This window comes from Epinephelus lanceolatus, chromosome 8 (genome assembly GCF_041903045.1).
Source record: "Epinephelus lanceolatus isolate andai-2023 chromosome 8, ASM4190304v1, whole genome shotgun sequence".
Taxonomy (NCBI): domain Eukaryota; kingdom Metazoa; phylum Chordata; class Actinopteri; order Perciformes; family Serranidae; genus Epinephelus; species Epinephelus lanceolatus.
Genome location: NC_135741.1, coordinates 20,285,818 through 20,312,130, shown reverse-complemented (window position 1 = coordinate 20,312,130; position 26,313 = coordinate 20,285,818). Strand labels below are relative to the sequence as shown.

General features: G+C 41.5%; 1 protein-coding gene across 1 annotated transcript; it reads left to right on the top strand.

The window, feature by feature from the left end:
• The first annotated feature begins 377 nt into the window (after nucleotides 1-377).
• top1b (DNA topoisomerase Ib) lies at nucleotides 378-25,471 on the top strand. Its single transcript, XM_033627933.2, has 21 exons — nucleotides 378-618; nucleotides 927-951; nucleotides 5,733-5,829; nucleotides 6,460-6,598; nucleotides 7,779-7,834; nucleotides 7,951-8,055; nucleotides 8,175-8,265; nucleotides 8,372-8,457; nucleotides 8,607-8,722; nucleotides 8,800-8,921; nucleotides 9,028-9,150; nucleotides 9,239-9,426; nucleotides 11,720-11,864; nucleotides 11,992-12,135; nucleotides 14,218-14,403; nucleotides 16,130-16,198; nucleotides 16,346-16,460; nucleotides 19,768-19,895; nucleotides 20,063-20,157; nucleotides 20,413-20,562; nucleotides 24,281-25,471. The coding sequence occupies exons 1-21, from the start codon at nucleotides 586-588 to the stop codon at nucleotides 24,381-24,383; spliced, it is 2,316 nt and encodes a 771-aa protein (XP_033483824.1). The 5' UTR covers nucleotides 378-585; the 3' UTR covers nucleotides 24,384-25,471.
• The last annotated feature ends 842 nt before the right edge of the window (nucleotides 25,472-26,313 follow it).

The window sequence follows — 26,313 nt, the reverse complement described above, 5'->3', positions numbered from 1 at the left end:
CCCCCCATGGCAGTGTGTAAAGGGGCTACCACATGAATGCCAGGACTAAAGGGTTCCCAGCAGAACATTGCGTTGTAATGAAATGATCAATGTTACTCACTTCACCTGTCAGTGGTTTTAATGTTTTGGCTGATTGGTGTATGTACTGTATGTAATTCAATGACTATAAGTACCCCATGCAACCCCACTTCAAAAAAATCTGAACTGTCCCTTTAAAGCACTGTATTATTGATAAGCACTTGTAGGAGGTGGAGTGTGATGTAAACAGTCAGGACTCCATTTAGGAGCAGAGGAGTCAAACACTGACAGAATATGATGCTCCAGGTCATGTCATAAAATAATAATGAGTGTAATTTGAAAGGTTAAAGCGTCCGCGTTGACGTAACCGACTTGACATTTTGATAGTGGCTCAGGTAGGGACCACGCAGAGTATTTTCTCGGCTCTCAGGTCGGTGTGCGCATGCGCAGTCGGCAAACACTGGGACTCCATTCCAGTGTGTCAGTGAGGGTTCCCTGAGCCTTGCATCCTGAACAGCTGCCTGCTGTGGCAACTTCACCTGCTTTATAAACACAAACAACTTGACCATGAGCGGAGATCATGGACATGGAGACTCACAGGTACCTCTTGGACAACATTCATGTTTTTTTTCGGGGGTCAGCTCGTGCAAATTATTAATAACTGACATAACTGACGAGTATTAATCATCATGATATGAAATAACGGTTAAGAAACCTAATAAGTTGCGCTGTTGTCTGCTTTCCCATTTTAGCGAGAACTTTGAAATCATGTGCAGTGTTTGCGTGTTATTGTAGCAACATACTTGTATTTCTAGGATGCATTTGTATGCAAATTGAAACTTGAATAACCGAGCTACCGGCATTTGCAAAATTGAAATATTGAAATCATATTTTTTCACATTTTCTAGGTCAACTCCGGATCTAAAGGAAGCGGTAGGTCCTCTGATGGGGATTTTTATTCATACTGACTCTGATTAACAGTCGGAATCGTGATCTGTCTACTGTTAGTTTTTAAAGGACAGAAATGGCGTCCCAGAGACTAAGTCCCTTCTCCTCCACTCTCTTGCGGCTATTGTTCAAAAAGAGGGTCTCTAATGAACACTTGCCACCCTTGTTTTTCTAGTCTGCTGGGGTATTCCGAGAGGGCCTGGCATCGTGTCTATTTTGCATGCTTCAGGTTGATAATACGGACGTGCAATTGCAGCGAATTTTGGAGCCGAAAGTGGCAGAATTGGGGCTGAGGACTTAGTCTCTGCGCCATTTTCTTTTTCTGTATGTAGCAGCCAGGGCGCCGATGATAGAGCCGACTGTCTGCCGTGATATGGAGGCGAGAGCTGGGAGCTTATCGCCTCCCCCCGCCCGTATCTCTCCACCAGCTGCACTCAGCCTCCATCTCTGTGCTGGAGACATTTATCTGCACTGCCAACAGGGAATGCTTGCACATGAAGTTTAAAACTTTAAGTCACAGAGAAGAAAGTTGTAATACATTATTAAAAGCATGTATGCCTTAAGCAATCTTTTTTTTTTTTTGCACAAATTATTAGTCTCCACACGCATCTTACTGCAAAGTTGCAAGCACTTTTCTTTTTTCTTGGAGGCTTTAATTTGCTGCCTGATGTGATGGAGAGCAAAGCAGTCTGTGGGAATTGCTACGGTTTATAATTGGGATGTGTGTTATTGTTTCATATGGCAGATAATACTCGTTATTAAACTGCCATGACAACAGGGCGCCACGAGGTGATGATCAAGCCAAACCAGGTCTACCTCGGGAGGGATTTCACTCGGCAGGAAACATTTTAATATGAAGACTCATGTAAAAATAATTGTTACAGCCTAATCATTAGACTAGCTGCACTGAGAGTATGAAAATCATCCTTCCTCTGAAGTCCAATTTCATATTTTCTATTTAAAGAACAATGTCAAAAGTTGCATAAAAGCCTGCTGATAAAACTGGAGGCCCTGAATGTGAAAATGATCTTATAGCAAATACTAACCTCCTGAGACCCCACCGATTAGTAGGACCTGACAAGTATAAAAAAAAAATCATTATCTTTGAACAGGAAGTAGTTTTTGAAAAAAAAAAGAACAATGGGTTTATTTTTAATAGCAAATGAGCGAACCCTGGTCCGTTGAAAACTGGGGTTCTCAGATCACTTGCAAGGGAACCCTGGTGCGGTATGCTTATAGTGGGAAATGCAAACGGACTATCCAGCGAACCAAAGAGAGGATGTGATGTAGAGCACAGTGCATTTTGGTGTTTTTGTGGTGACAAAGCCAGCTGAAGGGGATGGCTTTCCGTTTTCGGTCCTGGCCAATTGATGAGCTGGGTTTTCTTCTTCCTCGTGCTTTTCTTTCTTCCTGGTCAGTGGTCGTTTCTGGCAATACCTCCCCCAGACGAGCAGCTGTTGTAACTGCATGACTTTGTCCAGGCGGTTTGGTCCGCTCTAAAAAGTGCAGTGTGAAAGTGAACCGAACCAAATGAAGGTGCGAAATTTTCTGACATTCCCCGCCCAATCGAACCGAGTCCCCCAGACTATCCTGGTGTGAATGCGCCCTGTAACTGTTCATTTAATTGCCTGAACACAGGTGTGCAAAACAAATTGTTTTTTTTTTATAAAGTTTTTTTGGGGTATTTTGCCTTTAATGGACAGGACAGGTAAGTGTGAAAGGGGGAGAGAGAGAAGGGGGGATGACATGCAGCAAAGGGCCACAGGCCGGACTCGAACCCGGGCCGCTGCGGCAACAGCCCTGCACATGGGGCGCCCGTTCCACCATCAAGCCACTGACGCCCCTGGTGTGCAAAACAAAATTGCAAATAATTTTGTAGCTCTGAATGAATTTTTTCTTGCTCCACACTCCAAGCTCGGGATGGGGTTTTTTTTTTTTGACTGTAGGAACAGTCTGTCACACCAGATTGGCCGATATAAAATGCTGCGATAATACAGTAATAAATTCCAAATATCCTCAAACGAGTACATTTTAATTAACAGCGTCCTGGCTTTTTAGTATTGCTAAAATTGGTCAAATTTGTATGCACTATAAAACTAGAAATGTTATTAAGCACAACTAAACAAGATTTCAACCAGAAAATTTCATTGATTTTGTACCTTGTCCACTTTTGTGTCAGGATCGGCTGCAGACTGAGCATAAAAGTGTCCACAGACGAGGACAACAGGTCCAAGTTAAGCATATTAAAGTATAAGGTGCAGCAAACCCAAAATGTAATGTTCTCATACAGTCAGGTCCATAATTATTTGGACAATGATACAGTTGTTATCATTTTGGCTCTGTACACCACCACAATGGGTTTTAAATGAAACAATGAATACCTGCTTAAAGTGCAGACTCTCAGCTTTCATTTAAGGCTTTTTTCAAAAATGTAGCATGAACCGTGTAGGAATTACAACCATTTCTTCACACAGTCCCCCGACTTTAAGGGCTCATAAGTATTTGGACAAACTAACATAATCATCAATTAAACAGTCAGTTTTAATACTTGGTTGCAAATCCTTTACAGTCAATGACTGCCTGAAGTGTTGGACACATAGGCATCATCAGATGCTGGGTTTCTTCCCTGGTGATGCTCTGCCAGCCCTTTACTGTAGCCGTCTGCACTTCCTGCTTGTGTTTTGGGTGTTTTGCCCTCAGTTTTGGCTTCAGCAAGAGAAACGCATGCTCAATTGGATTCAGGTCAGATGATATGACTTAGCCATTGCAGAACATTCCACTTCTTTGCCTTAAAAATGTCTTTGGTTGCTTTTGCAATATGCTTCAGGTCAATGTCCATCTGCACTGTGAAGCATCGTCCAATGAGTTTTGAAGCATTTAATTGAATCTGAGCAGATAATGGTGCCCCAAACACTTCAGCTTTCATCCTGCTGCTCTTGTAAGCAAGACAAGACTTCACTAGAATAAATACAGAGGGTTTATCACAAGATGCAAACCATTGGTTAGCCTTAAAAATGGAAGGCCAGATTAGAGTTTGTCAAAAACCATCTAAAAAGCATGTACAGTTGTGGAACAGCATACTATGGCCAGATAAAACAAAGATCAACTACCAGAATGATGGGAAGACAAGAGAAGGAAGAAGGGAAGGAACTGCTCATGATCCAAAGCACATCACCTCATCAGTGAAGCATGGTGGAGGTACTGTTATGTCATGGCCATGTATGGCTGCCAGTGGAACTGGTTCTCTTGTATTTATTGATGATGTGACTGCTGACAAAAGCAGCAGGATGAAAGCTGAAGTGTTTGGGGCACCATTATCTGCTCAGATTCAACCAAATGCTTCAAAACTCATTGGACGATGCTTCACAGTGCAGATGGACATTGACCTGAAGCATACTGCAAAAGCAACCAAAGACATTTTTAAGGCAAAGAAGTGGAATGTTCTGCAATGGCCAAGTCATATCATCTGACCTGAATCCAATTGAGCATGCGTTTCTCTTGCTGAAGCCAAAACTGAGGGCAAAACACCCAAAACACAAGCAGGAAGTGCAGACGGCTACAGTAAAGGGCTGGCAGAGCATCACCAGGGAAGAAACCCAGCATCTGATGATGCCTATGTGTCCAACACTTCAGGCAGTCATTGACTGTAAAGGATTTGCAACCAAGTATTAAAACTGACTGTTTAATTGATGATTATGTTAGTTTGTCCAAATACTTATGAGCCCTTAAAGTCGGGGGACTGTGTGAAGAAATGGTTGTCATTCCTACATGGTTCATACTACATTTTTGAAAAAAGCCTTAAATGAAAGCTGAGAGTCTGCACTTTAAGCAGGTATTCATTGTTTCATTTAAAACCCATTGTGGTGGTGTACAGAGCCAAAATGATGACAACTGTATCATTGTCCAAATAATTATGGACCTGACTGTATGAGGACGTAGGGTCTCAGGAGGCTAAAATATGACAAGATCACATCCCTGTCAAGCCCCTTGTCTTTTGTGGGGGGGATAATATCTCCAACATCGCCATACAGGTGTAGCCTGGAGGATGAGCCTCAGGGGGATTATGGGTCAGCTACAGCAAGTGTGCGTTGGGTGTGATGCAGGTCACTGAGGGCTAATTCCATTGTGGATTTCAACAGGGTGCCTGCAGGTCCTTAAAATGTCTTTAATGTCATAAATTCAATTTTATAAATGGTGGTTCTTTAAAGTCTTTTTAGTCTTAAGTTAGAATTTGTGAGCTCTGAATTGCCACACATATTTTTATCTAATTGTATTCATTTTTGTCAAAATTAGTTAGCTCTTCTGTGTGACAGTCAAAATTCTTTAAACCTACCGTTGAACCTAATGCTTTCCTTTTACTTTATACTTGCAGTTACCTACTGCAATCTCCATGGCAAAATGTCAATTAACCTAACTCACTCTCACATATTAATACGTAAAACCTGCCTCTGCTTGAGACTACAGATATAACACTTACCTTTATACTTTTCTGCAAAGCCTGAATAAGAAAAAGAGGATTTGTCCAAAAACATGTCTTAAATTTGGTTTTAAAATATATCGAAAGGGTCTTTAAAAAGTTTTAAATTTAAGTGTCTGATGCCTGTAGACATAGAAATAGAAGAAGTAGAAATATTTTTTAAAAATAAACACAAAGGACATCTGAATTGATTCTCAGATACAGATATTCACATTTGGCAAAAATATTGTTTTATCCTGATTTAATTTTTAATGCTTCTAAACAAGTTGACCTCTGGTTTGTATCACAGACACCCACAAACATAAAGACAAGCACAAAGACAAGGAACACAGACACAAAGACCACAAGAAGGACAAGGAGCGAGAGAAATTCAAGCACGGCAACAGGTAGTATATCTGCGTATTCATCTCATTTCTTTGGTGAAATATGTTTTTGCTTATGAATTGTAGCTCTCTTCACCCCATCTTCCAGTGTTACCTTCACCTCCCAACATCATCCAGTATAAATTTGTGTTATAAATTGGTGGTTTTAGCTGTCACATCTTTAATGAGGGGGATGATGACAAAGTCCTTGCATTTAAATAAAGATTCTTTCAGTATGAAACATAAAAAAAGGCAGCTTTTATATAAGGACATGAAAGAATCGCCTGGGGTTCGGCTGATTTGATTGAAACTAATAGAACCCTGCCTTGTTAAATCAGCAAGCATACGTCACAAGGGCTCAATGAAATCCATTTTTATGAATGACATCTGCGGAGCATTTGTAATCTGAACCCTTGTGGGATAGCGGTTGTGTGTTCTCTTTGTCTGGTTGAAATACTAGAGGGCTGCAGGATGTTAGGGGAGTCACGACTTTGGCTGCTGTCACTGGCAGTTGTCCACGACACTGTCATTGTTGGTTAAAAACGGTGAAGTTTTTATTGCTTGTGGTCGGTGCTTTGTCGGTGACAACTTTTGTGTCTGCGCATCTGACCCTTTTGCACTTGAGCTCTGACCTCTGTGGCTTCTACGTTCCAGCGAACATAAGGACCACTCTGAGAAGAAACACAGAGACAAAGACAAAGAGAAGCCGAAGCACAGCGACGGCAGCTCAGACAAGCACAGGGAAAAACACAAAGACAAGGACAAAGACAAAGAGAGGAGGAGAGAAGAGAAGGTTTGTTAATGGGCAGTTGGTCTGTATGGGCCTTTAGTGTGAATACTACGCTCATCATTGACATTTTGTGGCATTAACCTTAAAAGCTTTGTTTTCTCACCACCACAAAACAACTAAATATTAAACTAATGTCAACACAGATGTCCCCTTTAACCTTCCATGAGCTCTGACTGTAAGTAAAGGTTTAGATGGAACATTGTTTAAAGGTCCAATGTGTAGGATCAAGAGGCATTTATTGGCAGAATTTTACATAATAATCATAGGGCTGCCTCCGACTAAGAATTTTCCTAGTCTACCAATAGTCGTCATTTAGGGCCATTAGTTGACTAGTCACTCGCATGTTTAAGATATTAGTTTAATTATTAAATGATATATTTTGGGCGGGGCAACACAATGGTTTGAGTTGAAGGTGTGAGAAAGAATAGTATCAGTAACATTGTTAACACTGTGCTACATTACAGAGAAATACAAAACCGTACTAATGGGCCTTCATTAATATAGGCCTATATTTTATCTACAAGTGCACGTCACACACTGAGCGAGCCGCCTGTTAATGACGCTGTGGGCAAAGCAGTAATGATTGTGCTAAGTGGCTAATGGGCATGTAGCTACTGACATGTTTCAGATGATACGTCATGTATATAGTCGACCAATGAAGATGAGTTTACATATCACCTTGGGTTCGTCCTTCACCTTCTCAAAATGATCCCACACTTTGGATTTCCTGCCTGACAGAGAGACTCTCACTGCAGGCTGTTTCATTTTGTTCTGAAAATGTTGGCGTGTAAGTCCGTTCTTTGGACGATAAACAAGGTGCAGACTTCCCTCTGTGTCACCAGTAATAAAGAAATACAGTGAGTGCTGGACGGAGCAGTGAGTGACAATAACTCCACCCACATTTAAGAGTACTCTTTGCAATAGAAACACTAGGGTCTAGGTACCATGTCTGAAGGATTACTTTTGGCTCCAAAGGCACCATACTGAAAGTGTTTGGTAGAAACGGGGCTTTAGATCCCCTACATGCTTGGCACACGGGAGAAGTTGAAGTTCTGCAACCTCACCACTAGATGCCCCTAAATCCTGCACACTGGACCTTTAAAACGGTGAAAGTGTTTAAAGTCCATTTTACTTATCAAATGACAGAAAGAGATAGGCTCATATATTTGTCTCTTTCTCACAGATCAAATCATCCCATGTAGACAAGCCTAAAAAGGAGAAAGAAAATGGATATGTAAGGTAAACATGTCAAATCTAATGTGAAGCAGCTCTGGCCATAAATCATTTTTAGCCATTGATACGTTGTGATGAATGGGATATTGCTTTACTAATATGCAGTTCAATATGTGACTTAGAGATACAAGTCCTGCTGCCATTAAGAGCGAGCCTGAGGAAGACAACGGCTTCTACCCCTCTCCCCAACACAACAAGACCTCCAAACGAGAGTATAATGATGAAGAGTAGGTATCATACAAATTAAGCCAGGTCTTTACTTTATGCTTCATGATCTGTCACCGTCTGTTCTGTAATCTGAGATACAATTAGATTATCAATACATTTATTTCTGTCTGTTTGCTAGATTTGAATACAAGCCCAAAAAAGTCAAGACAGAGCATGACAAAAAGGCCAAGAAGAGGAAACACGAGTATGAAGAGGACGAGGAGGATGAGGTTCATTACAGTTTGTTTTTTAATTCATTATTTTGTAGAATGTATTTCCATGTCTGTCTGTTGTTTGTGTTCACTGGAGTTGCTCTGCTGTCTTTGTTTGTTGTAGGATGTCAAGCCCAAAAAGAAGACAAAAGACAAAAAGGTAACGGAGGGAAAGAAATCCAAAAAAGAAGAAGAGGAGAGGTGGAAATGGTAAGATCATTTTGGGGACAAATTGTTCTTTTCGTCAGGAAGTTGCACAACCAGAGCAGTCAGCTGATGTAAACGGCTGCTGGGGAGCAGATACCATATTTGTCTTTTCTCCCATGGGCTGTGTTTTGTTGTTGTTTTGTGGTGATTAGGTGGGAGGAGGAAAGATCTACTGATGGCTCCAAATGGCGCTTCCTTGAGCACAAGGGTCCAGTGTTTGCACCTCCGTATGAACCCATGCCTGACAAAGTCAAATTTTACTATGATGGTTAGTTTGCAAAAGAGTTACATTTATTATTACGTATTTTTAGGCAAGACTACAATGTGGTATTCCTGTAATTGTAGGTAAGCCTATGAAACTTAATGCTGCTGCTGAGGAGGTCGCTACATTTTTTGCCAAGATGTTGGATCATGAGTACACCACTAAGGACATCTTCAGGAAGAACTTCTATAAGGACTGGAGGAAGGTGAGGACATCAGACGTATTCAAGTGTCTTCAGCCAGAGTCTGCAGATGGTGTGAAGTTCAAGTATTTAAGTCGGCATGCTTCAGATGTCCTCCCTTTTATTTTAGGAAATGACATCAGAGGAAAAGTCTAAGATCACCGACCTGAACAAGTGTGACTTCAGTGAGATGAGTGACTACTTCAAGGCCCAATCAGAGGCTAGGAAACAGATGTCAAAAGAGGAGAAACAGGTACGCCTGCATTCACGCAGACTCCCCGAATTTTGAAAACCTCACAAAACATCTCTGATGTATTTTCATGTTGTCGTACACACAACAGAAAATCAAAGAGGAGAATGAAAGACTCCTCCAGGAGTACGGCTTCTGCATCATGGACAACCACAAGGAGAGGATTGGAAACTTCCGCATCGAGCCGCCAGGTCTGTTCCGTGGACGAGGCGATCATCCGAAGATGGGCATGTTGAAACGACGCATCAGACCTGAAGACATCATTATTAACTGTAGCAAGTGGGTAATCTCGCCGCCACTGTTAATCACTGTCCTCACTGTCATGCATCTTTATGCCTCTGTGCCTGTAATAGCCGTGGACGTATTATGTTTTCAGATTGTCCGTCCATCCCATTCTCGTGAACATGATATCTGAAGAACGCCTTGAGTGAGGGCATTTTGTCAAATTTGGCACAGACGTCCATTTGGACTCAAAGGTGAACTGATTAGAAATTGCTGGTCAAAGATCAAGGTAACTGTGACCTCATCTGCCTTATTCTTGTGAATGCATACCTCAAGAAAGTCTTAAGGGAATTCCCTCAAATTTGGCACAAACATCCACTTGGACTCTGGGGTGAACTGATTAGAATTTGGTGAACTCATTCTTGTGAATGCAATACCTCAAGGAAGCCTTGAGGAAATTCCCTCAAATTTGGCACAAACGTTCACTTACTCTCAAGGATGAACTCATTAGAATTTGGTGGTCAAAGGTCAAGGCAACTGCGACCTCATCTGTCTCATTCTTGTGAATTCAATAACTCAAGAAAGCCTTGAAGAAATTCCCTCAAATTTGGCACAAAGGTCCTCTTGGACTCAAGGGTGAACTCATTAGAATTTGGTGGTCAAAGGTCAAGGTAACTGTGACCTCATCTGTCTTATTCTTTTGAATGCAATACCTTAAGAAAGCCTTGTGTGAGGGAATTCCCTCAAATTTGGCACAAAGGTCCTCTTGGACTCAAGGGTGAACTGATAAGAATTTGGTGGTCAAAGGTCAGGGTAACTGTGACCTCATCTGTCTTATTCTTGTGAATGCAATACATCACGAAAGCCTTAAAGAAGTTCAGTCACATTTGGCACAAACATCCACTTGGACTCAAGAGTGAACTGATTAGAATTTGGTGGTCAAGGTAACTGTGACCTCACTCGTCTCATCCCTGTGAATGCAATACCTCAAGAAAGCCTTGAGGAAATTCCCTCAAAATTGGCACAAACGTCCACTTTTACTCAAGGTTGAACTGATTAGAATTTGGTGGTCAAAAGTCAAAGGTAACTTTAACCTCACAAAGGGCCATAATTAAGAATTCATACAGCAATTCACACAAATATCTAAAAGAATAAACTGATGAAGTGATGACATTTTCTATCCAAAAGGTCAAAGGTCAACTTTACAGTGACATCATAACATTCTGCAAAAACACTTTTCTGGCCATTATTCAACGTCATAACTCAGCAACAGAAGGGGAGATATTTGATCGGCATTATGATAGATCTTTGGGTTGAAGATGTGTTTGAAGCATCCAGGTTTTAGAACATGTAGTGTCTTCGCAGCAGCGTCCATATTTGAAGCACTGTAAACTGTCATGGCTACATGTGATTCTGGACTGACATGGATGTAAACTGTAACTGCAACTTGACTTGTTAGCAGAGGCATATGACTGCAAGGCAGTAATTCTTGGATGCATAGGAAGAACACACTACACTGATGTTAATAGTGTGTCTAGTTCTGAATTTTTACCACAAGATGGCCCTGTCAAACCATAGTAGACGAGGTTATATGAAGGCACTTTGTGGGACTAATGCTTAAACTGTAAGAGAAAGGTGTGAGCATGTGTGCTTTGAAAACAGAATGTATTAAGTGGGTGCTTGCGGAAGCTACTGGTCTGTCAAAAAGACACATACAGGCACATACAGACATAAACCTCATCTTCTTTGTCCTGCTCTGAACTCTTCACTCCCGGTATCTATCTTCCTCCTCCTCCTCCTCCTCCTCCTCCTTCTCCTTCTAACTGCCATGTTGTGATTGCTGGATTTATTTATAGACAGTAGAAATCATTTTCTTTTTATGTCTGTCACCCCGTGCCTCAGGGGGAGTGTGTGCGTGTGTGTGGGAAGTGATAATTTGTAGCGTTTAGTTGCCATCAAAGAGACACAAGCAAAACAACGTACAAGCAGCATGCAGTATGTATGGCGTGGCAGATGTATCGCTGGCACTCCCTCGCACACATGCCGGCACTGTGTCAAAGGTAGTCTTCCTGTCAGAGTATGCTGTGAGTGTGCAAACAATAACACAACCCGGGGAGGACATGTTGACCCCCACATACTGGTCATACTGGGGTTTGTTTTATAGTCACATCTGTCTGTACGCTATTGTCTCAAAGCTGTAGTGTTCACAGTTTAAAGTTAATGTTATGATAAAAACAGTAAGCCCAAGCAGGTTAATTTCATGTGTGTAGTAAGTGCTGTTTATTGTTCCTATGAGGAAACACCTTAAACACACATGCCTGTTTATAGTAAACTTGCTTCTTTTCTGAAGGGACTCCAAGCACCCCAAACCTCCCGCAGGGTCAAAATGGAAGGAGGTTCGCCATGACAACAAAGTGACCTGGTTAGCATCTTGGACAGAGAACATCCAGGGCTCCATCAAGTACATCATGTTGAATCCTAGCTCTCGGATCAAGGTACCTGTGCTCTCACACTGTCAGCTTCAAGCCTAAAATTCGGACATAATTCTAAATGTAAATATTCCACCACTGATCCCTGATGACAAAAAATGATCCATCTGTTTCTGTGCTTGTGTGTGTCTAGGGGGAGAAAGACTGGCAGAAATATGAGACTGCTCGACGGTTGAAGAAGTGTGTGGATCGCATCCGTACCCAGTATAGAGACGATTGGAAGTCGAAAGAGATGAGGATTAGGCAGAGGGCCGTGGCACTGTATTTCATAGACAAGGTAAAGAAATGCAGTAAAACTGTAATGATAAAACACAACAAAAACAAATTTATTCCAAACACCATCATATCTTTGATTTTAATTAGTGATGCATATATAAAAAAAAAGCTTCCCCAAGAGTAAAGTTTCCTTCAGTGTTACTCTCACAATGAAACGCTGGAATTTACAGTTTTAATTTTACTCCAGACCCCATGGTATTATTTCTTTTTTTTTTTTTTTTTTTTTAATTTTTTATTTAGAAAGAGCACTTACAAGTGGCAATGTCATAATCAGGTAAAATAATCAGCATAAAACATATGTATACAATGACATTATCAAATAAGTAGTCACAGATCATCTGAGTATATCTCCATATAGCTCTTTCAGATGTTTTTGAGCCTTTATGTAAACATTAAGTGTGAATTATTTACAAGAACACGGGAGGCCTTCACATTGGAGAGGTATAGAAACAGAATATCAGTACATCCATATAACAAAATAAAAAGTTCAGGTTAAAGGTCACAAAAAATTACCTGGGTCAATACAACACTGTTTGCCTGACCTTTTCCAATAATTTAAGAAAAGTCTGGTCTTATAGGTTTAACATACTCAGTCCATTTGCTCCAAATTTTGTAAAATCTATCTTTCTGGACTTGAAGGGAATATGACAGCCGCTCCATTATGTAAATTTCATAAATAATGTCTATCCATTCATCTATAGTGGGTAAGTGGGGTTTGAGCCAATTTCTCGTAATAACTTTTTTGCTTCCAGCCAGGAGAATTAGAACCAACTTTTTATCGTTATTTCTCCATCCGTCAAATTGAATATCTCCCATATAAACTGTATCCATAATAAAAGGAATATTGACTCCAAATATATTGTTAATGTGTTTGTGGATTTCCTGCCAATAAGGAACAATGACTGGGCAGTTCCAGAAAACATGATAATGATTGGCGTCGTCCATCCCACATTGTCTCCAGCAGCTGGAACCCCCTCCCCCATGTCTCTTTTGTAAAGGTGTAATAAAAAACCTAGCAACGTTTTTCCAACAGAATTCACGCCAATTAGTGGAGCAAGTTGAAGTCCATTGTATGAGACATATTCTTTTCCAAGCATCCTCTGTTATAATCAAAATGCCTTCTTTTTCCCACTTTTCTTTTATATACCACGTATTTCCTGATTTGGGATGGAGTACATCTTTATATAGTTTAGAGATAATCTTAGTACACGGAGATTCTGATACTGACAAAAGAATTTTCAGAATTCCTGTTTCTACTTTACCTACATTTGGTCTCAGATTCTGGTTGAAATAGTTTCTAACTTGGAGATATCTATAGAAATCCTTTTGCTCAAGATTGTATCTCTTCTTTAAGAATTCAAAACTATGGAATGTCCCCTCCTTAGTAAATGAGTAATAGTTTGTTAGGCCTTTAGCAGCCCATTTTTTAAATCTGCCATCAGATCTGTTTGGAATAAAGTCAGTGTCATAAGCACACCATCGCAGTAGTTTAATTGAGTCATTTAAATTACAAGTTTTTACAATTTCCTGCCAGGTTTTCAATAATATATTTAACCAAGGGTTGCTTATGTTCAATTGTTTATTTAAAAGTTCATTATCTGCAATAGTAGCTTCAATAGGTATCCCTTCTAGTAAGGCATTTTCAACTTCTTTCCAACGTGCAGAATAATCTGGGGTACATAAGCAGATCAATGGCCTCAGCTGTGCTGCCAAGTAATATTCTCTTAAGGAGGGGAAACCCATACCCCCCCTCTCTTTACTCAGTTGTAAGGTCTCAAACCTGATCCTGGGTTTTTTCCCCTGCCATAAATACCTGGATATCATCATATCCCATTCTATGAATTGTTTGGTTGGTATTGGCACTGGAAGATTTTGGAAAAGATAGAGCAATCTTGGCAGAATGTTCATTTTAATGGACTCCACCCTGGAGCTTAAGCTCACCCATGGTATTATTTCTATTAACCACAAGGGCTCCCTTCGTCCCACTCAGAGAAATGCTGGTACACTGAAAGTAAACTAGGTTAAGAGAACGATCCTGAGAAAATGTTACCCTCTCAAGTCTTGATCATATTCTACTCTGTAGCTTGCACTGAGGGCGGGTAACGAAAAGGAGGAAGGCGAGACAGCAGACACGGTCGGCTGCTGCTCACTGCGGGTGGAGCACATCAAACTTTACCCCAAGTTGGACGAACAGGAATACGTGGTGGAGTTTGACTTCTTGGGAAAGGACTCCATCCGCTACTACAACAAGATCCCCGTGGAGAAGAGGGTAAGAATGGGATAAGGAATGTAGAGATGGAGATGGAGGGATTGAGGAGAAATGAAGGAAATCTTGTGGCAGATACACCGATCAGGCATAACGTTATGACCACTGACAGGTGAAGTTAGTAACACTGATTATCTCCTCATCATGGCACCTGTTAGTGGGTGGGATATATTAGGCAGCAAGTAAACATTTTGTCCTCAAAGTTGATGTGTTAGAAGCGGGAAAAATGAGCAAGCGTGATGGCCAAATTGTGATGGCTAGATGACTGGGTCAGAGCATCTCCAAACTGCAGTTCTTGTGTAGTGTTTCCGGTCTGCATTGGTCAGTATCTATCAAAAGTGGTCCAAGGAAGGAGCAGTGGTGAACCGTGACAGGGTCATGGGCGGCCAAGGCTCATTGATGTAAGTGGGGAGCGAAGGCTGGCCCATGTGGTCCGATCCAGCAGACCAGCTACGGTAGGTGAAATTGCTGAAGAAGTTAATGCTGGCTCTGATAGAAAGGTGTCAGAATACACAGTGCATTGCAGTTTTTTGCGTATGGGGCTGCATAGCCGCAGACCAGTCAGCGTGCCCGTGATGATCCCTGTCCACTGCCGAAAGCGCCAACAGTGGGCACGTGAGCATTAGAACTGGACCACAGAGCAATGGAAGATGGTGGCCTGGTCTGATGAATCACGTTTTCTTTTACATCACGTGGGGAACTTATGGCACCAGAATGCACTATGGGAAAAAGGCAAGCTTTGGGCAATGTTGGATGGATGCAAAAATGGATGTTACTTTGACAAGTACCACCTATCTAAGCATTATCGCAGACCGTGTAAACCCTTTCATGGAAACAGTATTCCCTGATGGCAGTGGCCTCTTTCAGCAGGATAATGCACCCTGCCACAAAGCAAAAATGGTTCAGGAACACAACGTGTTTGAGGTGTTGCCTTGGCGTCCAAATTCCCCAGATATCAATCCAATCGAGCATCTGTCGGACGTGCTGGACAAAAAAGTCCAATCCATGGAGGCCCCACCTCACAACTTATGGGACTTAAAGGATCTGCTGTTGACGTCTTGGTGCCAGATACCACAGCACACCTTCAGAGGTCTAGTGGAGTCCATGCCTCGACGGGACAGGGCTGTTTTGGGAGCAAAAAGGGGGTACCTACACAATATTAGGCCGGTGGTCATAATGTTATGCCTGATCAGTGTACATTAAAGCACCAAACTTTATGTGGCTTTATGAGGGTGGAGTTGGGTGTGTGTTGAATTAATAGAATAGAATAGAATAGAATAGAATATACTTTATTGTCCCCTATGAGATCAGAAGTTGCAATGCTGAGGAGGATGTTTGCACAGACAGGTGACCAGGCACTAAAAGCTTCCTGTTAGCTCTGCCTCAGAGGGTGGTCTGTTTCCTGCTATTGCCGGAGTGTACACATACACACACACACACACACACACACACACACATGTGCACACAGACACACGCTACACATGTTCTGTTTTCTGTCGCAAATTCTTCAACACGCCTGGGCACTGTCTACACTTCCTCTCTGCATCCCCACTTCCACATAAAAGGTACAAAGAGACGACAAATGAACCTGTAATAAACCACCTGCACTTGTCATCATAAACATGGAATAATATAGCACCCTCATGTGGCAGAAGTGGGATTGTGCATGCCTGAACACAGTCTGAAAGTGATTTTTTGGCTAAATAAATCTTTGCTGGTTTCTTATCAGGTCTTCAAAAACCTGCAGCTGTTCCTGGAGAACAAGCAGCCTGAGGATGACCTTTTTGACAGACTGAATGTAAGTGACACATGAATTTCTGCCTGCAGGGCTTCAGTCTAAGTGCACTGTTTAAATTTCCAGTTGTGACGCTTGTATCACTCTAATACCTCTTCCTCTCCTCACTGTACCCTCTGTCCCTTTTTTCACTCCTGGTGTCTCCTGCAGACTTCTATTCTAAATAAGCACTTACAGGAGCTGATGGACGGCCTGACAGCCAAGGTCTTTCGCACCTACAACGCCTCCATCACCCTGCAACAGCAGCTCAAGGAACTCGCCTGCCGTGAGTAACATCAGCTTCAGTCACACACAGCTCACTTGAATGACACCCACACAGCGAATACTCTTAATCGCTCCTTACAGTTTACCACCATGTTCCTGTAGTTCAACAAAAACTCAGCTAGACAGTTTGAAATTCTGCAGTGTCAAGTCAAGCAGGATTTATACTCATGCGGCAGACTCTAAGCCGCTGTGAGCATTTATACTTGTGCTGTGGTGTGTCAGTGTCACTCTGTGTTACACCTCCAAAACCACAAATACAACGGGAACTGCCCATTGGTTCGACATCCCATTGTTCTGACCATATTAAACTCATTGTTCCGCAGTCCGTTCTGAAATCATCATGATGCCCTGTGGTTAAGGTCTGGTTAGGTTTAGGCACAAAAACCACTTGGTTAGGGTCAGGAAAAGATCATGGTGTGGGTTAAAATGAAAAAGAAAGTGACAAACTCATAAGCCGTGAGCCTGCTCCGCCTCAAGCCGGTCGCGGCGCACCATACGCCCGCCGTGAGCCGTTCAGCGCCGCGGACAGTCGGACTAATGGGATGTCGAACCAATGGGCTGTCGAACCAATGACATGGACCCAAATACAACATGCTAATGTTATTAGCACAAGCCTATGGCATTTTACATTATATAAATTAGCCTAGCAGCTAGCATTCCTTTCCTCTTCTCATATAAAGCCAGGGAAAACAGCAACATTTAACAAAGGTAACATTACACAATTTGGCTCCATTACAACTCACAAGGTTCACCAACAAAACAACTGTCTCATTCTAAACATGTTTTTCAAACAAATACAACATGCTAACTTTATTAGCACAATCCTGTGGCATTTTACATTGGCCTCGCAGTGAGCGGAGATTTCCTCTGCTCATATGAAGCCAGGATAAATTACACACAAGACTTAAAATGCTATTTTTGTGGAGGCTTTATTGGCTTCATAATTTATCGTTTCTTATCTGTGAGATTAAAGTAAATAAAAGCTTTGTTTCCACTGAGGGAAATGGTGTCAGCTTACAAAAATGGACAGGAGGGCTGCATCGTCGCAACATGTAGTTACATTTCTGGGGAGGTGCACGTCAGGTTATGACGTAGGTTACGGCATAGGCTCCATGTTGACACAGAGCCTATGTAGCTACAGCGTCGATTCAACGCAGAAGTAGAAATTCTGCCTCAATCAAGTGAAAAATAATTGTTTTTGCACTTTTTAATGAAGTAAAAATGGTGATAAGATTTGACACAATTATTTTCCGTAAGCGCTTATTCTGTTGGGGGTCGCGGGTGTGCTAGAGCCTATCCCAGCTGACATAGGGCGAGAGGCAGGGTACACCCTGGACAGGTCGCCTATCACAGGGCTGACACATAGAGACAGACAACCATTCACACTCATGTTCACACCTACGGACAATTTAGAGTCACCATTTAACCTGCATGTTTTTGGACTGTCAGACTGCATGGTGTTTAAGTGTTTTATCATCGGTCTATAGAAGGCTGAAAGACAAATAAACAATCTGTAAATGCTTGAGAATTGCACAAAAAGGTCTGGAAAAATATAACAGGAAAAACCTATTTGGACCAGTCAGTACACATTGCTGTAAATTCAGGTCCTCAGAGTCCTCCTAATGGAACTTTGAGTAACATACACTGCCTGGCCAAAAAAAAAGTCGCCACCTGGATTTAACTAAGCAAATAGGTACGAGCCTCCTATTGGATAATTACTGCATGGGCGATTATCTTTCAGCTGGCAACAAGTTATTTAACCCCAACTGTGCAATGAGTTGCTTCTCATTTCCTAAACAACCATGTCGAAAGACACATCCCGTGGTCGTGGAAAAGATGTTAGTCTGTTTGAGAAGGGTCAAATCATTGGCATGCATAAAGCAGAGAAAACATCTAAGGAGATTGCAGAAACTACTAAAATTGGGTTAATAACTGTCCAACGCATTATTAAAAACTGGAAGGATAGTGGGGACCCATCGTCTTCGAGGAAGAAATGTGGCCGGAAAAAAATCCTCAATGATCGTGATCGGCGATCACTTAAACGTTTGGTGAGATCAAATCGAAGAAAAACAACAGTAGAACTCAGGGCTATGTTTAATAGTGAAAGTAAGAGCATTTCCACACGCACAATGCGAAGGGAACTCAAGGGATTGGGACTGAACAGCTGTGTAGCCTTAAGAAAACCACTAATCAGTGAGGCTAACTGGAAAAAAAGGCTTCAATTTGCTAGGGAGCATAAAGATTGGACTCTGGAGCAATGGAAGAAGGTCATGTGGTCTGGTCCAGATTTACCCTGTTCCAGAGTGATGGGCGCATCAGGGTAAGAAGAGAGGCAGATGAAGTGATGCACCCATCATGCCTAGTGCCTACTGTACAAGCCTGTGGGGGCAGTGTTATGATCTGGGGTTGCTGCAGTTGGTCAGGTCTAGGTTCAGCAACAGTATGTGCTCAAAGAATGAGGTCAGCTGACTACCTGAATATACTAAATGACCAGGTTATTCCATCAATGGATTTTTTCTTCCCTGATGGCACGGGCATATTCCAAGATGACAATGCCAGGATTCATCAGGCTCAAATTGTGAAAGACTGGTTCAGGGAGCATGAGACATCATTTTCACACATGGATTGGCCACCACAGAGTCCAGACCTTAACCCCATTGAGAATCTTTGGGATGTGCTGGAGAAGGCTTTGCACAGCGGTCAGACTCTACCATCATCAATGCAAGATCTTGGTGAAAAATTAATGCACCAAAAAAAATAATGAAATCCATTGTATTAGTAAATGTCTGTAAGGAATTTGAAAGTGAAAAGTTGAACAGACTCTGGTTCTTTCAATAATGAGTCTCTTCAACAATGCAGTATGAATGTGATCTCTTTGGAGTTTAGATAAACCACCACGTAAATAAAACCGCCTGCTCTAGCTTCTCTCCCACAGGGGAATAGTACACAGGGCTTTGTAATAAAATATTCAACATGGAACATAAACTCATGTGCTATAAAACATAACTGACAGGGACAAATAATAAATTAGAACCTACATGTAAATAAAACAGCCCAATCGTCTCCACAAATGAAATAGATAAATGTGAGCTTCAGGCTTTAATCTTGTAGCGATGAGCTTTTGCACACATACCAGCTTTGGAAGCCTTCTCAGTCAGGTAGATTATGTGTAATGACATTAACAACAGATACTGTACCTGGAATTTACTTTACAATATCTATTGTGCATTTAAATGAATTGGGTCAGGGATTCCAAATTGTCAGTCATTTAAACCTCCTAACTTGTTGTGTCGTTATTGTGTCTCCAGCTGATGACAGCCTCCCAGCTAAAATCCTGTCGTACAACCGAGCCAACCGGGCAGTGGCCATCCTCTGTAACCACCAGAGAGCTCCACCCAAAACATTTGAGAAATCCATGCAAAACCTTCAGACCAAGGTAAATCAGCGTTCCCCCTCTCTTCTGCTTTGTCGTCCCCAAACACGCAATGATGTCTGGGTTGCCTTGAAGAAAATTTACAATTTTTTTATCATAGTGAAAGATATTCCCCTCTCTATGTGGCGTAGGTAAATGCTTCACTCGCCATGTGTTTGTTGTGATTGCAGATCGACGAGAAACAAAACCAGCTGTCAGCAGCCAGGAAGCAGCTGAAGGCTGCCAAGGCTGATCACAAGGCTTCCCATGATGACAAGAGCAAAAAGTAAGAAAGCCTGGCCGCTGGTAACCAGTAAGACAGGCTGTTACAGCTTTATCTGTTACTTACTGACCCCTGTTGGGATGACAGTGAGTTTTATCTGTACAGACACCTAAACATCAAGTTCATGATGTTAAGGTGTCTGTTTTTCAGTCCATCCCTGTAATTCTTCCTCTCTCTGTGTCTCTGTCTCCCTCCCTCTGTCTTCCTCTGTATCTCTCTTTCTTCCTCCCTCTGTCTGCATGTTTGTGTCTCTCTCAGGGCTGTGGAGGTGAAGCGTAAAGCTGTCCAGAGGATAGAGGAGCAGCTGATGAAGCTTCAGGTTCAGGCCACAGACAGAGAGGAGAACAAGCAGATTGCTCTGGGCACCTCCAAGCTTAACTACCTGGATCCACGCATCTCTGTCGCATGGTATTTACGTGGCACAGCAGAAGCTGTTTACCCCTGTTTATGAGCCAATAACTTTTATTTGATTACAGGTGTTACTATAGTTTAAAAAAACACAGTGACATTAAATGAGTAAGCCGCCTACTGTTTAATAGGCCAGCTTTCTCTGGGCGGGTGGGTGGGTGTGCGGGGTGCATATCTACCTTGGTGACAGAAAGGCAGGAAATGCTTCTTGCATTGTAGGAAAAGGAGCAGCACGAGTAAAAAGCTAACGGCTGCAGAAGGAAAATAAGAGGAAGAAAAGCGTGTGAGCGTGAGGAACAATGGGGTTTGTTTCTGAAAGCCAGGGAGCGTCCCCAAACAGCACTCCTTCCTCCATGTGGGAAGTCAATGAGGAGCTGTCTGTGGCTGAATGGAGGGCCAGGCCACAGAGAAAGGGGAACAGTGGTCGGCCCTCCCTAACCCGTGCCCCACAGCTATTTATGGAGAGCCTCCTCCTCAAGCACAATGGATACAGGAATGCTCCGTGTTTTGCCTGATTGTAAGGCGTAAGGGATGGGGTCCCCCCTTGTAGGGTGGTGCATGGGAACCTACATCTACGCTGTAGTGTTATGTGTGAATATGTGTAGCAGAGATAACAACATTGAGTTGAATCGGGTTGATCATTCTGTCGTGCAGAGAGTGTGATGGGTTCAAACTGTTAAGAGATTCGCCAAAACAATCTGTTCTTGCTAGCTCAACTGTTGAGAAACCTCATGAAATTAGTTATGTAAATACTTCTGAATAACAGCTAATTAAACGGGGAATTGTTTTTCTGTTGAGTTCATGGATGTATAAAGAGACCTGGATACAGCACTGTAGGCAGGACCCATTCATCCCTATGAAAGTTGCTCAGTGGCGAAAAAAAAGTTCAACTGGCATGTTTAAAATTACTCAGAAGACTGACGCTCCCTCCACATTGTGTGGTCCATAGAGCAGGTGCACTAGAAACTCCCACTGGTCAAGCCAGCTACGTCCCTTTTAGTCCTCCGCTAACTTGAAAGGGGATAAAAGGATTCAGTCCTGCGGCTCTTCCAGACTTTACGATGTTATTGTACCAACAGGATCAAATTTTTAAAATGAAACGAGTCATTTTGCGGGAGTTTGTGACACTCCAAAAAAATTATCCACTGATTTACAGACAAAGAGTATTTTTGGGCTCCAGGGCATCGCGTTAAGGATGTAATTCCGCTGTCTGGCAACTGCAAAAATTCCGTCAGCTGCTAGCTAGCGACTTAAATTTGATATGTGTATCCTAAATATATTGAGTGTTACTTATTTCCATCATATGGCACTAATTCTGTGTCATCATGATGTGATGACGGTGCAGTAAAGGGAGATCTGTGGCAGATCCTTGCTTGGTCCTAATGAGATCCCCCTAACAATGTAACGAATGCGGGGCCAACTCAAAATGCCTCTAAGCAAAACCAGTTGCAACACTAGGCAGACACGTGATTAACGGCAGGCACGTGATTAACGAAGCTGAAGCTGTCTGTTGCGCCTGAAATCAGCTAAGAAATCAGCTGTTCTTGTCATATTTGTTGCGTACGAAGGAGGGTGCCTCTCACACAGAGCACACTCTTAATGATTATATCACATTGTTATCATATCCTGGTGATCAGGTCATGAAAATATTAGTGTGATAGTGTGAAAACAAATTCTACCAGATCTGGCAACCCTTTATAGGCCACTTTGAGAAAGATGCACTAAGTTCTTCCCAAAACTAGCCTAGTTAAAAAAGACACAAAATGTGGTCAATCTGATATCCTTCTGAATCCTCCCCTATTTTTGTTAAATTATTTTTAATTGTTTTAAATAGAACTACAAATAGAACGATGCATTTTATCCATAAATATCATATTTTGCTCACCCATTTTTGAGTTTTGACTTGTTGAATATTTTTTATATTTTTGTATCAGAATTCTGTTTTCACTTTGACACTACTGCCACTGTTTGTTTTAACTTTGAAAACCCCAATAAAAAGAGTTGGAAAAAAAGGTCTATCCCAAGACCCTTAAGTAAACCAGTGACCATTAGATTTCTGTTGACAACTGACTCACTGTCACTTCTCTGAGGAATTCCCTACATCAGGGGTGTCAGGGGCTACATACAGCTCGATTTGATCTCAAGTGGGCAGGACCAGTAAAACTACTTCAAAATAACCTAGAAATTACAACCCCATTAAATTTTCCTTTTGTTAATGTAAATAAAATCACTCTGAACACAGTCATCCATTCACAAAACAAATGATGAATGGCCTGTGATATCCTGAGAAAAATCATGTGCATATTTAACAGTGTGTCTCTGTTTTTCTACATTGAGTCAGTCTAATACTCACTTTCATTTTATGTACATTTTTTTTTATAATTGTCCACCAAAATGGAGGCTATTGAAGAAGCAGGTGAAGTCATCCCCTGCCTTATAAACCATTTACAATCTGAAGTTTGGTCAGAGCCTCAGCAGCAGGGGTCCACTAATATTGTTTTAAGACAGATGTCTGATCCAGATTCTTCTATACTGAAGCTGCTGGTTGACAATATTTTACACAGTGTTTAATGTCTTTAAATCTGACCACAGAAAGTATTCTGTGTTATTTCAGAGAGATGTAATCTGGTCAGGGTGGAAAAGCCTCTGCCATGCAACATTTATAGGTACCACCTTGTTCTTTATGGAGGGGTTCCTGTAGCGAATCAAAAAAGTCCAAAAAGGGACTCCATATCTTAAAAAAGGTTTGAGAGGACCCTTTGAGTTTGTATTTGATTTTTATTCACCCTTTGAAACGTGAGTGAATTGGCTTGATTTCTTACAAAAACATGAAAAGAAGGCAATGAGCAATGAAAGAAGAAATGACTGCAAAAATTTGCAAGAAATTAATAAATGAAATAACAAGAAAATTATTATTAAAAAAAAGAAAGAAAGAAAGAAAAAGAAAGTTAAAAACAAACAACAAGGAAGTGACCTTGAAGAAGAGTGCTTAAAAATGTGAATAATTCTGTACCATAATTTTAAGTACAATTATAAATATATATTTAATAAATAGCTTTTTTCTTTTTTCCCCCAATTTTTGAAGATAATTTTCTAAATCTATTATTTTTTGCAATTTGTGGGACATTTCTTACCAAGTTGCTCATTGCCTTTTTTTCTGATGTTTTTGAAAGAAATCGCACCAACCTTCTCAGGGCTCAAAGAATACTTGCGAAAGGCATTTGAAAGCAGCACAGGAGAAGTGATGTCACTCCAGGTTTCAAAGGGTTAACTTAAAAGAAATACATAACATCCCTGACCCAGTGAGAAAAGGATGGGGGGTATGTTGCTTCCAATTTAGAAGGATCAAACGTCTTGCCAGGAAAGAAGTGAAAGCTGAAACCGTGTGGGTTTTATTTGGTAAGGTAACACGGGATTGTTTCAAAGTTAGACTGAAAAGTGCACAGGCTGGGTTGGGGTCCAGTTGGGTTTCAAACATCTCGCTAAAGCCTTTTGGACATAACCAAAACATATGCATTATTACAAAAGGTTGGAGTATCCTGAAACCTGTCAGCCTTCACACGAGAATCAATATTAGGCGCGCAAAGTCATCCAGTGGGCCGGCGGTTCTGGCCCCCAGGCCGTGTGTTTGACACCCCTGCCCTACATAGTGAATACTAGTAAGCAGTGTTGCAGCCAGTGAGTTGAGTTCAGTCGTTCTATCTCACCTTCTCTCTAGGTGCAAGAAATGGTCGGTTCCCATCGAGAAGATCTACAACAAAACCCAGCGGGAGAAGTTCGCCTGGGCGATTGACATGGCCGAAGAGGACTACGAGTTTTAAACGCACTTAATGTTTCACCTTTTCTAAACATTGCCTTTGATTGTAGAGATGATTTGTAGTTGATGTCAAACGATTCCACTGTGTGGTTACGACAGGACTGTGAAGGAGGGAGCTTTGTGGGAGCTGTGACCACAGTTTAATAAATGTGCTGTATTTATACATATATATATATATATATATATATATATATATATATATATATATATATATGGATTGGTTGTGAATATAGGGAAATAATTCCTGAACCATTTGACCAAGCTGTCAAACGGCACGTCTCCTTAAATACTGACAGTAGTGTGTATGTAGCTGCAGCTATCTGCCCATGATCAAACACCTATGAACACATTAGTATTATCTTTTGTCAGACACGACTGTACTGAGATTTGTAAGCCATTGGACTTATCGAGACATTCTATATTCTCATAGAATAATGAATTAATAAATGTTTGTATGGGAGACTGTAAGGAGAGTTAATAGGATGAATTTGTGGCACTGTGTGAAAGATCAGTATAATAAAATGATGACAGTGTGATGAACAGAAACCCTAGCACTATGCTCATATAATTATTAGCACACAGAATGTCATCTTTTATTTCCTTTTAGTTTGATTTTGCTGTTTATTTCAGGGATGTATATATGTTTGTCATTTTTCAGTAACTATGATTCAGTGTTTTATAAAATCGTGTGCTGTATGCATTGTCAGCAAGAAGCTCTTTATCGCTCATATGCAACGTGTGTGTGTCTGTTCCCACAGTCTTACAATGACAACATTCCTCCTGGTTACAGCTGAAGCGCAGCATCATGTTTTGTGTGCCAGAGCTAAAAAGAGACTGTTCCTTCAGACGGAGACGTTTTCTAAGAGGGATGTGGATTTTGCCAAAAAAGATCACAGAAGTCTATCATCGTAGTGTGCTGTTTGTATTGCTGTGATAAAGCAGAAAGTGTCCTCCTTAATTTACAAATGTGAATGGATATTTTAACTTTTGTCACTAATATTTCTCGCTATTTGATCATTTATCACACAACTAGACTGGTTGAATGCTTATTGTTTTGAGCTTTGTAGTTTTCAGAATAAAACATCAACCTTGTCTTTTTTGTCCACACTTTGTCTGTCTGTGTTTGAAATAGTACTCAATCCTCCTGAGACCCTCACATGAGGACATCACATTCTGGGCTTGCTGCACCTTATGCTTCATTCTGCTTATCTTTGACCTGTTGTCCTTGTTCGTGGACACTTATGGCCTGTCCCAATACCCACACTTCCCCTAGAAATACCCACTTGCACTTGGTTGTGCGCGTTCACGTTTATGCTAGGTGCACAACCTAACGCATTGATGGACTGACGCTGACCGGAAGTCATTCATTTCAATGGAGGTGAAAATGACGGATAGTAACGGACTAGCGCGCAGCACGACAGCGGTTCTGTTGACCAATGGACCGTGGAGGCGTTGGATTTTTGCTACTCAGGCATTGACAACATGGGAGAAACAGAGCGTTACAGTGCCGGATGTAGGAAATAAATTGCAATCACAGTTGTAAACAAGCAATATCTCATTTATTTATGCAAAAGAAAAATAAGCATAAGCTTTTTTTCCCACTATTAAACATGATTGTTGACCATAGGTTGATTTCTATGCAGATGATAATTAATCTATATTTTCAAATTTTGCGCTCATTTCCATAGCCCATTTCGCACCTATATATCGTCTCTTTCAATAGTACACTACTCAACTCATCTCAGTTCAGTTGGTACAGTGACAGTCAGCATGAGAGATCTTCGCAGGAAGATATTGCTAGCTCTTCTGCTAGATGACTTTGCAATAACTTTGAAATGAGGTCAGCACGCTAGCTAGCCACCCACATCTAGCCAGGTCCCTCAATGATGGAACCTCGCAGCGTTGTTCTGGGGGTGGGGAATGCGTTAGGGAAA